Consider the following 16,035-nt stretch of genomic DNA (forward strand, 5'->3'; position numbering starts at 1 on the left):
CCAGACATCATTGCCAATCACCGACAGCTCTGTAGCTGGGGGCCCATGTGGCTTGTTCCCAGCCAGCTTCCAGCAAACACCACTTGCTGCTGCTTTAGCATGGTGCCCCACGTGCTGTCACCAGACTGTTCACAGCTTCCCGAGTCAGGGGTTCAAGAGTTAACCAAGATTTTTACTTTGCCTGCAAATTCTTTCCTCACACGTGGATGTCAGCTGTAGATTGAGTCAGAAAACAAAGGCTAAAACTGTATTGCTAACGGGGAAACAGCTACTGACCTGGGACAGGACCCTTGTTGGCATGTTTCTAAGTTAAGCTGATTGCTGGCAGGGAGCAGAAGCCAGTCAGAAAAGCCTGCCCTGGAGGGGACCAACAGGGGCATCAAAGGGAACCCTTTGCTGTTTGGGGGGAGTCTGGGATTCAACTCTGAGGCCTGTGCGACTTCTTCCAGCACTGGTCCATCAGCACCTCCCCTTCGCCAGACTGGCACTTTCTTGCAGAATCTGAGACTAGGTCTGTGCTGTGCCATCCACCCACACCTCCTGCCTCTGCTTCAGGGGCAGCTTATCTCCTGTAAAGCCACCCCCTCCTTTTGCCCACTCAAGCCCATTTGCATACAAATTCCAGGAGCAAGGCATGCCAGGAAGGAAAGATCTCCTCTCCAGACTTCTCTCCCGTCTCCCGCTCTTTCCCCAGATGGGCACAGCCACCAAACTAGCTCAGTAAAATTGGTGCTAAATGGGAGGTGATGGGGGCATTGTCTGTTATCAGTGCACTTACCTGCCCCCTGCTCTGACCCTAAAAGGCCTTGTGGAGTGTTCTTTACTGGGAGAACTGTGGAGGTATGCTAAGCACGGTGCTGGAAACAGAGGCGGGCAACAAGGCTGCAGCGAACAGCTCCGATGCCAGTTCTCAATGGTTCTCCCAGCAGCTCTCAGGCAGGCACTGTTATCAGTACCATTTAGTCTGGGAGGAAACAGGCCAAGCATAAGGGCCTGCCCAAGGCCACCTGGCCAGTAAATGGGGGGGGGGGGGAAGGAGCGGGGCGCAGGACTTGCACCTGAGTTGGGCTCCAGAGCCCAAGGATATTAAGAACTCTGACCCGTGTGGCTCGGCTGGCTCTGCAAAGCGAAAGACCGCCAGTTCAATTCCGGGTCAGGGCACACACCTGGGTTGCAGTTTTGGTTCTGTCAGGATGCATATGAGGCTACCAATCAATGTTTCTCTCTCACATTGTTCTCTCCCTCTCTTTCTCACTCCCTTCCCTTCAAAACATAAATAAATAAAACCTTTTTAAAAAGGATATAAGAACATCTAATCTTAAAATCTAACATGGCCAAGCATAAGATCAAGTAAGGGCAGCATTACTTTCAGGACCATTTTCTGAGGGGTCAAACAGGACCAGAGGGGGGTAACAAATAAACCCAAAGTCACAGAACAACTAGGAGGCAGAGGCAGGATTTGAACCCAGGATTCTGAGAATAACACAGAAGAGAAGCTCCCATGTAGGCAGCAGCAACCACCATTGAATCCTTTCTCAGTGCCCCTTCATTGCCACCATTACAATTACTGCCCGTTTTCAGGAGGAAGCATGGGGGTGGGGCTTTCCTTGCCCAGGCCCCAGGGCTAGCAGGAAGGGGAACTGGGTCTCAGTTCTACCACCAGGCGCCAAAACTTAAAACAGAGTCCCTAACAGCATGTGCTGTGTTCACAGTGCATCTACTATCCACCAAACCCAGCAAAGGGGATGCTGTGGGTAGAGGACGAAGCAGAGGCCCAGAGGGCACGTCAGCTGCCAAGACCACAGACAGGATGAACGGTGGCCAAGTGGTACACATCACAACCACAGGGTCTGTGTATTTATTGCAAGCCCTTCCCGTGAGGTGGCAGCACAGTGTACTGGCCCAGCAGGCACAGCCTTCTGACCGATACTCTACACATGGACACCAAGGGTGTTGGCAGAGGGGCACCTTTTTCTAATTCACACCCAGGACCTCCATGGGCTATTATTGGTGGTCCTGATGGAAAAGGCAAAGCAAGGATGTGAACCAGGACAGGCTGCTTCTAGAGCTGGCCTAGCTTCCCAAAGATATTGTAGGAACCCAGAGACAAAGGTTCTTGTTCTGCATGAATCCCAGTACACCATGCGCCTGGCGGTCACTTCTTCTTCTGCACATGGCCACAGTCATACTTGCCACGCACAACCTTGAGCTTGACGCCGGGCAGGTCTTGGGTACGGCCGCCCTGCACAAGCACGACGTGATGCTCCTGCAGGGTGTGGCCCTCTCCCGGGATGAAGCAGACTGCCTCTCGGCCTATGCTAAGGCGCACACGGCAGCACTTGCGGTTGGCCGAGTTGGGCTTTTTGGGTTTACGAGTGAATGTGCGCAGAACTACACCCTTCAGCTGCGGACGGCCTTCTGTCGGACCCGGTTTTGTAGGTGGCCACTTTGCAGGGCCCCGGCGGTGCATCTGGTTCAGGGTGGCCATGGGGCGAGTGGCCCAGAGATGGGGGACCAGGGCTATACCTGGAGAGACACAACCGGGAGGGCAGAGGGGGGTTATTATCCCAGTGAACAGATAACAGTATTAGCTATTCAATTTCAGTGTTCTAGGCACCGTTCCAAGCACTTTATAAGATCCCCATTTATATCTTGGGGTACTCATAGATAACAGTAATAACATCTAATGTTTATTGAGCAACCACCATGTGTAAGGTTCTATTTTCAGCATTTTACATGAATTAACTCATTTCATTCTGCAAGGGAAGTATTAATTTTAATGTTTAAAAATAATAAAAGCAAACAGGCTCACAATGTTTGCCTACCGTTCTGTGCATCACACCTACAGTAACTCTGCCGTCCCCACAGCAACCCTGTCAGCTGAACTTTCAAACAGACCCCTTCCCTCCTCCACTGCATCCACTAGGGTCCTGTCCACCCTCCTCTTCTGTGTCCTTGTCTTCCTGGGTCTTCCCACTCCTACTATCTGCTCCGGCACGCAGCCAGAGGGACCCCATCACACCTGGGTCAGATCACATCCTTGCCCTTCTCACATCCTCCTGTGGGGCCATCTCACTCAGGGTAAGAATCAAAGTCCTCCCACAAGGTCCCACACGGTCTGCCCCCGGTACTTCCTTAACCTCATCTCCCCACTCATCCCCTCGTTCACCCAGCTGCAGCCTGTGTCCCCAAACACACCAACAGAAAGGACAGCAGTGTGGCTGCACTGGAGGAAGAGGAAAGGCATGTGGGGGAGGGAATAAATTTCCAAACCAGACCCACAGGATTGGCTCATGGATAGAATGTAGGATGCAAAAAGACTCAAAGATAGCTGGATTCTCTCCAGCATTCATTGTGCACCTACTGTGTTGTGTCTCGGCCCCAATAATGGAGACACAGTGGTGACCGAGACAGCCCTGGATCATGCCCTCTTAAGAGTTCCCGGTCCAATCTGAGGCCCATCCTTTCCTCCATCACTGGCATGGATGCCCTTTCTTTTCTTTTTTTTTTAAAGATTTTATTTATTTACTTTTAGAGACAAGGGAAGGGAGGGAGAGAGAGAGGGAAAGAAACATCAATGTGTGAGAAATACACTGACTGATTGCAGTACCCAACTGGGGAACCTGGGCCACACCCAGGTATGTGCCCTGACTGGGAATCGAACCTGCAACCTTTTGGTTTGCAGATCGGCGCTCAACCCACTAAGCCACACCAGCCAGGGCTGGTTACCCTTTCATACCCAAAGTCCCCTCTATGTACAGGGGAGTTCCTGGCCCCACTGTCCATTTCCACATCTTTGTCTCTTACAGCAGAATCCAAAACGGGGATGGGACATTCCTAAAAAGTCTCTTCCTAGTGGTATGCCCTTCAGCAAGACTCTTCACCTTTCAGTGTCTCAGTGTCCTCCATAATCAAGTCTCCCTCCTGAGCACCATGCGTAAGAGGCTACCAGGAAACCTGCATGTTAAGCTAACCCAGATTCCCCAGGCAGAGTGCAGGCCTATCGTGCTCGGCCTTGTGATTCTTGGTGAGTGGCAAACAGAAAGTGCTTAATAAAGGTTTGCATAGTAAATAAGTGAATGAAATACCTCACAAAGGGCATGGCCCATGAGAAGTATTTTAACGTTTGTAGAAGGAATAAGTTCATAAACAAAGCGTCCCACTCAGTGACTGGCACATACAAGGCTCTTGAAAAATATCAGCTGAATGAATGGGTTAAACGCCTTGTTTGGATGTCTCTACCACAGTGGTATTTAGTAAGTACAGCAGTTACTAAAGAAATAAGTAATTGAACCAAACTCCTGGTACTCACCCGATGCAACGTAGCCCTCAACGCAACCACTTCTCACACCTGGCTTTTTCACCCCGAGCTCCGCCAAAACCTACCGTGCAACCATCCTTGATTTAAAACCCTGATTCCCTCGGGTTTGCAGCAGAGGCACTCAAGTCCCAGAGGAGATAACCCTCACCCAGCCTCGTCTCTGCAGCCCAAGGTTCCCACTTACCATAACTTAGGGACGTGTTGAGCTTACGGAGAAGGTGGGACCAGGACATCCCGCCGCCTGCAGCGTTCCTGTATTAGTGGATAACAGAGTCAGAAAGGAGTAGGGGGAAGTGGCCGTAGTTAAGCAAGAATCCAAATCCTCCCCTTCCCGCTCTCAGGACCTTCTGGTTAAATTTAAGGAATGTCCTGTGACGCCTTTCTCCGGGGAAGGCTCTTGGGGACCCAACCGCCCCGCCTGCATACTAAAGTAAAGGGAAACTGAGAGAACCGGAAAGGTTCACAGATAGCCCAGAATCCCTTCGACCTCACCGACCCCAGCAAGGCCTGCGGACACGCTGAATCCGGCTTCCTGCCGCTTCCGGGGGGTTAGCCCGGAAGGGATTGGCTGGCTCTGGCTCTCACGTATGACGAAGGGCGTAGCACAGACAGCTATTGGGCTACGACAGAGTCAATCTAGGTAAACTTTTCTCAGATATGGGAGGGGCTCACCTATTCCAGGGTTTGAGTGGCTCATTCCGAGCAGGATGACTGCTTTGCAATTGGTCTAAACGCGGAGTGGACGGCACGAAGGGCGTTTGTCTGCTAGTTCTCCTGCCAAGATGGCTGCGTCCACAGCACGGCGTTTGTGGCCTTTGGTGGCCTGCCGAGGGATCCGGCCCCGGAAAGGTTGTGTCTGCAACCAGAGCCCAAGGAGAAGTTTCACAACCGAGAGACGAGGCCGGAACCTCCTGTACGAGCACGCGCGCGATGGCTACAGTGCACTCCCTCAGCTGGACATGGAGCGGCTGTGCGCATGCCCGGAAGAAGCCGCACGCACCCTGGAGCACCGCAAGGGGGAGCTGCGGACGGAAGACCTGCAGGCGATCGTGAGTGCGCTTGTGTGGGCCAGCTGTCTTGGGCCGGAGCGCTTTGACTATTGGCTGTTCGCTTTTCGGAAAAATGGGCGTGCGAGACACTCTCCAGCTGGGAGCGGTCTTGCTGCAGGAATTTTAGTTCCCTCACAAGTGTAACCAGTATTGTGCTTGGACCTCACGAATGTGCCAGTTGTGCACGGAGTGCAAAGTCCCTGTTCTCTAAACTACCTATTATGTGCCTGTTCCATAAAGCGGCTGGGTATCTACTCTGCGCTAGGAACTTTGTGCTAATGTCCCCCTGTGCTTCGACTTCATGCCAGGCTTATCCGAGGACCAAATGCAAAGGCGGGGTAGGGGGGAAACCGGGGTGTGAATCTGACGGGGTGAGAGAGTGGGAGTGGTTCTTGCCTTTGGAAAGTGAGAGGTCCTGCATCTGCCCCACGCATAGCAGGCAGTTAAATAGGGTTATTCAGTGAATGAACCGATATGTAGGGAGCACCTCTCTATGTCCCTGGTGTTGAGAATAGGTGTTGAATAATAATAAAATACTCAGCACTTATCTAATGCTATCTTTTGGGGAACTGGAACCAGGATCACCATACTTCTAGGTACCGCGGAGGTGCTGAGAATGGTGGGGACCCCAAATCCTTGCAGCCCTCTCTTGGACTTGCCTACGCTCCTGTTCTAAGTGTTTTGTGAATCTCATTTGAATCTCATTTAAGTTTTGCAAGAACACTGGGAAGTAGGTGCCATTCCTTCCCCCCATTTTATCAGAGGAGAAGCTAAGTCTCAGAAAAGATCATTAACTTACCCAAAATCATGATATGATGCTTGTAACAGGTGGGAATTTGAACAATGCTGTTTGGCTCCAGAAGCCATTCTTGACTACTCCACTCTGCTTACTTGTGAGCAGGGCAATCTGAGTTCACAGTCTAGTGAAAGAGAGATATTTAACATACAATTAAAAGCATAAAATTAATCTTTGGTAAATTTCTGTGATGACAGAGTAAAGGACACAGTACTGGGAGGGCTTCTCAGAGGAAGTGGCATTAGGCAAACATTTGTGGAATGAGTGAGGTTAGCCAGGGGAACAGAGGAGAAGAGTGTCCCAAGTGGAGGGACCAGCACTAGCACTAAAGCATACAGGCAGGTAATTTAGAGTGTCACAGCCCCTCCTAGGGTCTTCCAAACTCTGTGGCCGAGAGTAAGAAACGTGGCACATCCTGATCTAGGACATACACCCAAAGATGAAGCCAAAGTTTGACTGACAGTTCTTGCTCTTACTATGTGTGATGTATTCTTATGTTTTATTGTATTTAATTTTTAAAGTGCCAGCTTAGACACCCTTTAGGATGGCTATTATCAAGAAAGTAGGAAGTAACAAGTTTGGGCAAGGGTGTAGAGAAATTGGAGCCCTCTGCATTGTTGGGAATGGAAAATGTTACATCCACTGTGGGAAAACAGTCTGGCAGTTCCTCCAAAAATTAAACATAGAGTCACCGTATGACCCAGCAATTCCACTTCTGGGTATATGCCCCAAAGACCTGAAAGCAGGTACTTGAACAGATATTTGTACACTGATGTTCATGGCAGCATTATTCGCAATAGCAAATACGTGGAAATAACCTCAGTGTCCATTGACAGACGAATGGGTAAGCAAAATGGGACACACATACACACAAAACAGAATACTGAGCCTTAAAAAGGAAGTCCTGCCATATGCTATATCATGGATGAACCTTGAGGCCCTTGTGCTAAGTGAAAACATCCACTTATAAAAAGACATACCATATGACTCCGCTTAGGATAGTCAGTTTCATAGAGACGGAAGAATGGTGGTTGCCAGGGGCTGGGGGAGGGGAGGATGGAAGTTAGTGTTTAAGGGTACACAGTTTCAGGTGGGGAAGATGAAAAAGTTCTGTAGATGGATAGGGGTTATGACAGCACAACAGTGTGAATGTACTTTGTGCCACTGAACTGTACGCTTAAAAATGACAAAATTGGTAAATTTGATGTACATTTACCACAGTGTTTTAAAGTGCAGATTTAGAGATCCTAAATTAATGCTATACCCCGTAATGGATCAAAGCTTAAAAAACACTTTTTGGGTGCATGAAGTGTGAAGAGGGGTGTGGCACGTGGCTTTGCAGGTAATAGCAGGGCGTGTGATTTGCTCCTGGAGACTGTGGAGCTGTGTGTGGGTGCTCACAGGCAAGAGAGGCATTGTGGAAGAACTCTGGCCATATTGGAGGGACTGAGCCTGAAGGCTGGGCGGGAGGACGGACTGGGTGGATATTCACAGGCAGAAAGGACGGGCCATGTACCTGGCCTTAAGGCTGGGGTGGCATACAGAAGGAGGCCCAGGGCTTTGGGGTGGGGGACAGGAGTTGGTGGGGCTGTCCCAAAGGAGGAGGAGCAGATTTGAGGGAAATGCTTTTCTTAGAGTCACTTTGCACATGGTGAGCATGAAGTGTCCAGGGATCATCCAGGAGGAGCCGCCAAGTGAGTAGCAGCTCCCCCCGCCCCCCACCGGGGTCTGCTTTCCCCTTCAGATTCCCAGCCCGGGGCAGTAAGACAGTGTCTGTACCATTTTGTCAAAGGGTAACTGCAACCAGAGAGGACCAAGGGGTTTGCCCAGGGACCTGGGCTCCCAGAGGGCCTCCACGGCAATATGTGTACCCAGGAAATGGTAGGTGGGGTGCTGGCCTCCCTCACCCCTCCTGACCCATGTTGGAGGGTACAGGGTGAGTGGCTGTGGCAGCCCGTAGGATAGAGGCTCTGTTGCTCTGACGTGGGAGTCAAGAGTTGAGTGCTGGCAGGGGCCTCAATTCCACGTCCCTCAGTGCCCAGACCCTTTTATCTTCTTGCTCTGTGTCCCTTAGGATGTTGTCATGTTCGGCTATCCTTAAAGTCCAAAATCTGGTCCAAAAGGACTGAAAAAGAAACATCGGGAAGTCCTAGTACTGAAGAGAAGCAGGGAAGAATGGCTACCGTGAACAGTGAAGGTCTCTGCCTCACCCCACCGCTGATCCTGGTGGCCAGGGGTGAGGCTCCAGCCAGAAGGGGCAAAGGATGGTGACCACTTCACACCTTTCCCTGCTGTGTCCATCCCCAGATCTCGACATGGCAGGAGCTGAGGCAGCTGCAGGAGCAGATCCAGAGCCTCGAGGTTGAGAAGGGGGCCGTGGCTGAGGCAGTGCGGGCCCTGCTGGTGAGCATGGGAGTCCCAGGGGGGTGGGGGTGGTGCCAGGATGCCTCTGGCTGCTTTTTCTTTTTTTTTTTTATCCTCATCCAAAGATATGTTACTGATTTTAAAGAAAGAGTAAATAGGAGGGGAGAGAGAAACATGGATGTGAGAAACATCAGTAGGTTGCCTCCCGTATGCGCCCTAACAGGGATCAAACCCGAAACCCTTGGGTGTATGGGATGACGCTCCAACCAACTGAACCACCCGGCCAGGGCACCTCTGGCTGCTGTAAGGAGAAACCCAAATTGAAGGAACTTGAAGGAGGATGTGGACATTGATTATCTCACATAACAGACTGTCCAGGATACTGGGGTTGATAAATTAGCAGCTCCTCCGGCATCCCCAACCCAATTTCGTTCCCTGTCTCTACCTGTGACTTCACTGTGGTGATTTGAACTCAGTTTCCCCTCTCACAGTTCCAAGATGGCTGCTGTAGTACAGTGTCTCTTCTAGTGACTCTGCCAGAGGCAGAAATGGCACTTCTCGGCTTAAGTGCCTTTTTCAAGAGCAGGGAGACCTTCCCCGAAGCCTCCAGCAGAGTGCCCTCATTCTCATAGGCCCAGACCCCACCCCTACACCCGTCAGCAGCAAGAGGCAACCTCAGCTGCGCCCACATTCCTGAACTCCAGGCTGCCTAGGCGGGCAAAATGAGTCCAGGGCCTACGGGAAAGGAGGAAGGAGGGCAGGTGAGTTTGGAATAGTCAGCCAACAGTGTCTACCATGGAGGACTGAAAAATAGTCACAAAAATAATAGCAGTCGTTTATGTACCAATCACTGTGTGCCAGGCACTGTTCTAGGTGCTTTCCTTACTCTTGATTCTCACAACTCTGAGGTGGTTACAGTGCAAACCCAATTCAAGCTGAGGCCCCAAGAGGTTAAAACATGCCTGAGACTCAGAGCCAGGAAGTGGGAGAGGCAGGATTTGCATCCCGGCATCAGGGCTGCTTTTCACCACTCTGCTGGAGGCCTCTCGCAACACTGATTACATCTCCCAGGGACCTGCTGCCGGTGTGCCCTGGGCCACATGCAGCACAGGGGGCAGACAACGAAAATAACACAGTTGAGCCCTGGCCGAGTGGCTTGGTTGGTTGGAGTTTTGTCTGATGCACCAAAAGTTTGCGGGATTGATTCCTGGTCAGGGCACATATCTAGGTTGCCAGTTCGATCCTGGTCCAGGAGTGTACAGTAAGCAACCGATTGATGTTTCTTCTCACGTGGATGTTTCTCTCCTTTCCTCCCTCCCTCTCTCTCTACAAGCAATGAAAAAATGTTCTCAGGTGAGGATTAAAAAACAAACACACACACAGTGGATCTCAGTGAATGGTCAGTGAGTGCCAGCACATCTTCTCAGGGAAGCCGCACACTAGCCTGCTGGGGGGCTGTTATCATCCTGTTTCACAGTGGGGATACCAAGGCTCAGAGTGGGGAACAGAGTTGCCCAGGGCACACAGCTGGTCAGCCCCAGCATGCACACCAGGTCTGTCTGATTCCCTCTGCTGCTCAGCTTCACAGAGGCTCGGAGTGTCAAAGGCCCTTGGTTGCAGGCCTCTAAATACACACTCACAGACTGCCTTTCCGAGCCTCAGTGTTCTCATCTACAAAACGAGGTCACGTTGGTGCCAACCTCGTGGAGTACGCTATGAAGAAACAGGATCATGCGAGGGCCCTCTGTGTGGAGCCAGGCGTGAGGCAGCACTCAATGAACGGGTGCAGTGGTGATTGCTCTTATGTTATTTTGCCTCCTCCCAGCTTTGCTGACAGAAACTGAGGCACAGGCCAGGGACTCAGCCAGGCATTGGCAAAGCAAGGAATTCAGATCCCTGGGTCCTGTTTGACCTTTCACCCTCTCTCCTCCCCGCCTCCAACTTCATCAACCTAATCACCCCGTCTCTCTGTCTTCTACCAGGTGAACCAGGACAATGATCAAGCGCAGCAGGTACCAGGGGAGGTGCTGTCCTGTCCTTGGTGGGAGCTGGGCAGCAGGTATCATATGAGTCATGATTCCCCCAGTGTGTGTGACAGTGACGGTCATAGTTCCTCCGTTGTACGCGGCAACTCAAACAGGATTAAGGAAAAAAGAAAGCCAGGCACTATTGATTCATGAAACTAAAATGTGAGTTTCAGGTGCAGCTGGATCCAGGTCCTGGCTTCATACTTGGTTCTGCTTCCCCCTTATTCCCAGACCAGCATTCTCCCTTTGGTGGAAGGTGGCAGTCGGGCGCAGAAAGAACTGCTTCCCTGGTGGCTCCAGCCATAGTCCTGGGGCCCATGCGCATGAGTTTGGCTTGTGTCATGTGCCTATCTTTGAGCCAATCACTGTGGCCAAGGCCATGGAATGTTCCGGTAATCCGGGCCTGAGTCATGTCCCCATGGAAGTGCCATGTGAAGGGGAGGGGAGATGGGAGGTTTCCTAAAGGAAATTAAGGATATTGGGCCAAAAGAGGAGGCAACAAATGTCTGCCACAGGATCTGCCAGCCAGGATCCTGGTCAGGCTGGCTGAGGGACTCCCCCACCCTGTCCTGGGCTGACCCTGCTCGCCCTGCCCCCAGGACCCCCAATATCAGAGTCTACGGGCACATGGTCGGGAGATCCGGAAGCAGCTCATGCTCCTGTACCCCAAGAAGGCCCTGCTTGAGGAGCAGTTCTACTTGCAGGCACTGAGGCTGCCCAACCAGACCCACCCAGACGTGGTAAGCCCGGCGCTGGGCACAGGCGGCCAGGGGCTTGCCTAGTGTCACCTTCCTGGTGATGCCCTCTGTCTCCCTGCAGCCCGTCGGGGACGAGAGCCGGGCCCGAGTGCTGCATGTGGTTGGAGACAAACCAGGTGGGCCACACGCAGAACTAGGGACCCTAGGTGGGGGGCAGGGCTGCTCGGGTCTGGGACTGCACTGGCGCCTGTAGAGCCCAGGTACTGCGGAAGGTGGCTCCAGCTCGCTGCCTCGCCAGCTCTGGTTCTGTTTTCATTCTCTCTCCCCTAACCCCACCGGGCCCCCTCACCCTGCTGTCTCTGTGTGTGCCCAAGCGTCTGGCTGGCTGGCTCTGTCATGGGCCCCTTCTTTCATGTGCTTTTCCTCCCTGGCTCTCCGTGTGTCTCCCTCTCTCTCTGATTCTCTCTCCTTTCCACCCAGTGTTCCCTTCTCCTTCCCTGTCTCCCTTCCTCTCCTTTTCTGCCTCTGCCTCCATCTCTTTCCAGCTTCCATCTCTGCCTCCATCTCTTTCTTTGTTCACTCTGCGTCTTTCTCTCTTCAATTTCTTCCTCTCTCTGTCCCTTTTCCAGATCTGTTTTCCTCTCTCCTTTTCTCTCCCTCTGTCTTACTGCATTTCCTTCCTGCTGTCTCTCTAATCTTCTTTTTTTCTGCCCCAGCCCCCCACCCTCTCTCACCCCATTGCTTTTCATCCACATCCAGCTTTCTCCTTCCAACCCCGGGGCCACCTGGAAATTGCCGAGAAACTCGACATCATCCGTCAGAAGTGAGCCCCCCTCCCAGCCCCTTCTGCCCAGCCCGCCCCACCCCAGCAGCTGGCTGCCGGCTCTGCCTCCCCCTGCCCAGCATGGGGTGTTAAACCACCAAGGCCACACCCTGCGTGAATGTTTAATGCCCGGTCTCCCGTTTGGCAGCTGGGCCTCTGCCCCAGGGAGCGTGGGTCCCCTCTTCCCCCGCAGCCTGAACCCACATGCCCCTACTGGTGTGCCCATCTGTCTCCCAGGCGCCTATCCCACGTGTCCGGCCACCGCTCCTATTACCTGCGCGGGGCTGGAGCCCTCCTGCAACACGGCCTGGTCAACTTCACACTCAACAAACTCATCTGCCGGGTATGGGCAAGGACAGGAGGGCTACCTGGAGGGGGTGGCATTGAAGCTGAGCTCAGAGGGCTCAGCGTCGAGGAGGGCGTGACCTCTGCTCCAGTCATTGTTTTCAGAACTTTATATGTGTCGTTGACACATTTCATTTTTATGGCAACTTTATGAGGTGGGTGCTAGTATTGCTCCCACTGTAGAGATGGAGAAATTGAGGCCTAGAAAGGAGAGTGAGTAGCCCAAGGCCTTAAGGCTTGGGTGTAGTCACAAGTCAGAGCCTTACTTGTAACCACTGCACTCACTGCCTACCTGCCACGTAAAAGGCGTGTTGGGGAAACGGTGTGCTCTGAAACTGGAGGGCCATCAGGCACCGAACGTGTGGGGCATTGGCCGTGGTGAGGGCCTCAGACATTACCTGGGGAGCCCCAGGAGGCTTTATTTAAGCAGGCGACAAACATGACCAAACTATACTTCTGGCTGCCCCATGTGGTATGATTTGAGTGTGGAAGCCGTGAAGCACCAGAAGAGGGTCCTGGTGACGGACCCCAGGGCCCAGGCCCAGATCCAAGCGCACTGCTTGGGCCTTCCTCAATTTCCTCTGGAATGGAGTGGACTGTGGAGTGACAGGGCACACTGTTGGCCCATCTGCAGTGTCCCTTCTTCTGGCCTGAGCTTGGGGTCTGGCAGGGGTCCTGCCTGTGCCTCTCACCCCTTCCCTTCCCCACACAGGGCTTCACCCCCATGACGGTACCAGACCTTCTCCGAGGAGCTGTGTTTGTGAGTGAGGACTCTGTTCTCTATGCCAAGCTGTGTGTCAGGCCCCATTCTGGGGGCCCCGGGCAGGGAGACCAGTCTGTCCCCTGAGGAAAGAGTCCCGGGGCTCGAGGGGTTAGGACGGAACTGGGAGGTCAGGGTGATTCCAGATGCTTCTAGTGGACAAGTAGGGGTTGTGTCCGCCAAAATGGAGGATGCCATGGTTACCTGCCCCTGACCTCTGTGGCTTGGCCTCCTCCTCAGGAAGGCTGCGGGATGACCCCAAATGCCAACCCATCCCAGATTTACAACATTGACCCCTCCCGCTTTGAAGACCTCAACCTGGCGGGGACAGCAGAGGTGGGGCTTGCAGGTGAGCGTCTGCCTGGGGCAAGGGGCGGTGAGTCCACCTCCAGTGTCCTCAGAGCAGGAGGGATTGTGGGGGAACAACTTGGAGCATCCTGAGCGGGAAGCTGCCTGCCCAGGACACCTCAGCAACCCCAGGGCCGACAGATGCAGTTGTCAGGTCGTCGACTGCGCCCCGACAGGAGGTTGCATCTGCCAGAGGGGACAGCTTTTCTGATCCTCTCAGAAGTTGCCTATTGGTGGAAGGTGGCCCTGGCTGACCCATTCTGTCCCCGTCTCCTCCCAGGCTACTTCATGGACCACTCTGTGGCCTTCAGGGACCTGCCAATCAGGTGATGCCCAGTTCCTGTAGACCTTGTCCCCACCTGTGACATTCCCTCTCCCCTCCCTGACCCCACCCCCCTGCCCCCCCAGAATGGTTTGTTCTAGTACCTGCTACCGGGCAGAGACAGACACGGGGAAGGAGCCGTGGGGGCTGTATCGAGTGCACCACTTCACCAAGGTTGGCATAGCAGGCACTTTAGGGCGGGTCATCCCAACAGCCCAGGGTCTCCTGACTCCTGTGCCCCTGCTCTGCCCCAGGTGGAGATGTTTGGGGTGACGGGCCCAGGGCTGGAACAGAGCTCGCAGCTGCTGGAGGAGTTTCTGTCCCTGCAGATGGAGATCTTGACAGAGCTGGGCTTGCACTTCCGGTGCGGAGGGGGCTGGTGCAGTGGAGGGTGAGGGGGGCGAAGAGGTAGATGCTGGGGTGATGCTTCTTCATTTTGAAAATCCTCCCCACTCCCCCCCTACCCCCTTTTCCCTGTATTACCATTATATACAGGCTCTCTGCCCATCAACCTCTGAAGTCCTCATTAGGGCTATGGGATTGTAACCACAGCATAAGCAGCACAGGGTCGAGACCTTGGCCCCTTCCTCCCTGTTGCTCCCCATCCCTAGGGTGCTGCCTCCCATGCATGGTCCCTGCCAGCTCCTCACAGCCCAGTGAGAAGGGGGCACACCCCTGGATGTCGGGTGCCTACTTCCCCTCTCGCCATCACTCACATGTAGCTTTCAAAAGACACTGAGAAATGCAGACATCTTCCTGGGTGACCCATTACAAGAATTTGGGGTGCCATTATTACAGACAATGGGACTGGCCATGGTGAACAGCCAGGAGGTGTGACCAGGTGCCTTTCTCCTCCCCAGCCTCCTCCCCCATCAGCTCCTTCCCGTCCCTCCTCCTGTGTCACCTTCTCCATCACCAGCCCCCTGCCTCAAGGAGGTGTCCCCTTTGCCACTATCTTCTTTTTTACTTCCATTGCCTACCTTTTTGGCTACCTTCTCTTCCATCATTTCCATTTTTTCTCTCCTCCTCACCCTGAACTTCGCCTTGTCTTTCTCTGTGGCCGCAGGGTCCTGGACATGCCCACCCAGGAACTGGGCCTTCCCGCCTACCGCAAGTTCGACATTGAGGCCTGGATGCCAGGCCGGGGTCGCTTTGGCGAGGTAAGCCCCCGCTCCGGTGGGGACACGGGGAAAGCGGATGACACTGCCCCCCACAGCTGATCCTCTCAGCCTAACCCTTGTCCAGGTCACCAGTGCTTCCAACTGCACGGACTTCCAGAGCCGCCGCCTCCACATCATGTTCCACAAGGAGGCTGGAGAGCTGCAGTTTGCCCACACGGTGAGCGCCCTCACCACTTCCCACACAGCCGCAGCCCCTCCCTGGGAGGCCCGGGAGGCCCCAGTCTGAGTGTGGCCCTCTCCCAGGTGAATGCCACGGCCTGTGCTGTCCCCCGCCTGCTCATCGCCCTCCTGGAGAGCAATCAGCAAAAGGTGAGGGGCCAAAGGATTGCGGCCAGGGAGGCAGAGGGTTCATGCAGCAGCAGCCGCCTGAGGTCTGCTCTGTCCCCAGGACGGCTCGGTCCTCGTGCCACCTGCTCTCCAGCCCTACCTCGGCACGGATCGGATCACGGCTCCCACCCATGTGCTTCTCAAGTACATCGGGCCCAACCAGCGCCAGAAGCCCAGGCTCCCAAGACAGCCTGTCTTGAGCTGAGGACTCATCAGCCACCGGGGTTGTTGCTGCTTCTTGGGCCTCAGGGGACCCTGTGTCCCTGGGACCTGTTGTCCTGGGACCGTCCTGACATCTGTGTGCCTCACATCAGCTCCACACCTGGGCCTGTAGACTTCAGGTTCCACCACTCCCTCTTCCCTGCTTCCGCAGAATCAGTCAGTGACTCTGTTGTCACTGGGGGTCCCAACGTGTACTGGGAAGCAGGACATCTGGGGACCTGAAGACTCTAGGGGTGGGGGAAGGAGAGAGGCCTCCATACTTCCTTCCTTCTCCCCTCCCCACCTCAGTGCTTAGCAGAAGGTCCCCAATAAACGGTCAGAACAACAGCCTTTGTGGATCTGTGAGCAAAGGAGATGGCCCTGGCCAGCTTGCAGGGGTTGCTGGGCGATTGCTCAGAAGTGCTAAATCATCAAAGGGCAGTTGCTGGAAGTGTCCAGCAACTTCCAGGGCA

At 53.8% G+C, this 16,035-nt stretch overlaps 2 protein-coding genes across 5 annotated transcripts; one reads left to right on the plus strand and one right to left on the minus strand.

Moving 5' to 3' along the window:
• Positions 1-1,829: 1,829 nt before the first annotated feature.
• MRPS12 (mitochondrial ribosomal protein S12) lies at positions 1,830-5,126 on the minus strand. 3 transcript variants are annotated; one of them, XM_024577638.4, is made up of 3 exons: positions 4,994-5,126; positions 4,506-4,573; positions 1,830-2,526 (listed from the first exon to the last, which is right to left on the minus strand). In XM_024577638.4, exons 2-3 carry the CDS (start codon positions 4,552-4,554, stop codon positions 2,156-2,158), a joined length of 420 nt encoding a protein of 139 aa, XP_024433406.1. In that variant the 5' UTR covers positions 4,555-4,573; positions 4,994-5,126; the 3' UTR covers positions 1,830-2,155. The 3 variants fall into 3 exon arrangements, with proteins under 3 accessions (XP_024433406.1, XP_045041546.1, XP_024433404.1); XM_045185611.3 differs by lacking the exon at positions 4,994-5,126 and adding an exon at positions 4,818-4,890; XM_024577636.4 differs by lacking the exon at positions 4,994-5,126 and adding an exon at positions 4,666-4,811.
• On the plus strand, positions 5,104-15,910 carry SARS2 (seryl-tRNA synthetase 2, mitochondrial). 2 transcript variants are annotated; one of them, XM_053915301.1, is made up of 16 exons: positions 5,104-5,370; positions 8,474-8,569; positions 10,513-10,542; positions 11,157-11,297; positions 11,377-11,431; positions 12,015-12,078; positions 12,316-12,421; positions 13,136-13,183; positions 13,424-13,532; positions 13,812-13,857; positions 13,940-14,027; positions 14,108-14,217; positions 14,920-15,013; positions 15,083-15,191; positions 15,278-15,343; positions 15,423-15,910. In XM_053915301.1, exons 1-16 carry the CDS (start codon positions 5,104-5,106, stop codon positions 15,803-15,805), a joined length of 1,812 nt encoding a protein of 603 aa, XP_053771276.1. In that variant the 3' UTR covers positions 15,806-15,910. The 2 variants fall into 2 exon arrangements, with proteins under 2 accessions (XP_053771276.1, XP_024433403.2); XM_024577635.3 differs by having other exon boundaries at positions 15,099-15,191.
• The last annotated feature ends 125 nt before the right edge of the window (positions 15,911-16,035 follow it).

This window comes from Desmodus rotundus, chromosome 12, assembly GCF_022682495.2.
Source record: "Desmodus rotundus isolate HL8 chromosome 12, HLdesRot8A.1, whole genome shotgun sequence".
Taxonomy (NCBI): Eukaryota; Metazoa; Chordata; class Mammalia; order Chiroptera; family Phyllostomidae; genus Desmodus; species Desmodus rotundus.

What these genes read in the sequence shown, in the direction of transcription:
- SARS2 (XM_053915301.1), top strand. Translation starts at nt 5,104, where the DNA reads ATGGCTGCGTCCACAGCACGGCGTTTGTGGCCTTTGGTGGCCTGCCGA. An exon ending in TTCAGGGACCTGCCAATCAG is followed by an intron (nt 13,858 to 13,939) that starts GTGATGCCCAGT and finishes CTGCCCCCCCAG; the next exon opens with AATGGTTTGTTCTAGTACCT. An exon ending in GAGCTGGGCTTGCACTTCCG is followed by an intron (nt 14,218 to 14,919) that starts GTGCGGAGGGGG and finishes CTGTGGCCGCAG; the next exon opens with GGTCCTGGACATGCCCACCC.
- MRPS12 (XM_024577636.4), bottom strand. Translation starts at nt 4,745, where the DNA reads ATGCAGGCGGGGCGGTTGGGTCCCCAAGAGCCTTCCCCGGAGAAAGGC. An exon ending in TCCTTAAATTTAACCAGAAG is followed by an intron (nt 4,574 to 4,665) that starts GTCCTGAGAGCG and finishes CCACTAATACAG; the next exon opens with GAACGCTGCAGGCGGCGGGA. An exon ending in CAACACGTCCCTAAGTTATG is followed by an intron (nt 2,527 to 4,505) that starts GTAAGTGGGAAC and finishes GTGTCTCTCCAG; the next exon opens with GTATAGCCCTGGTCCCCCAT.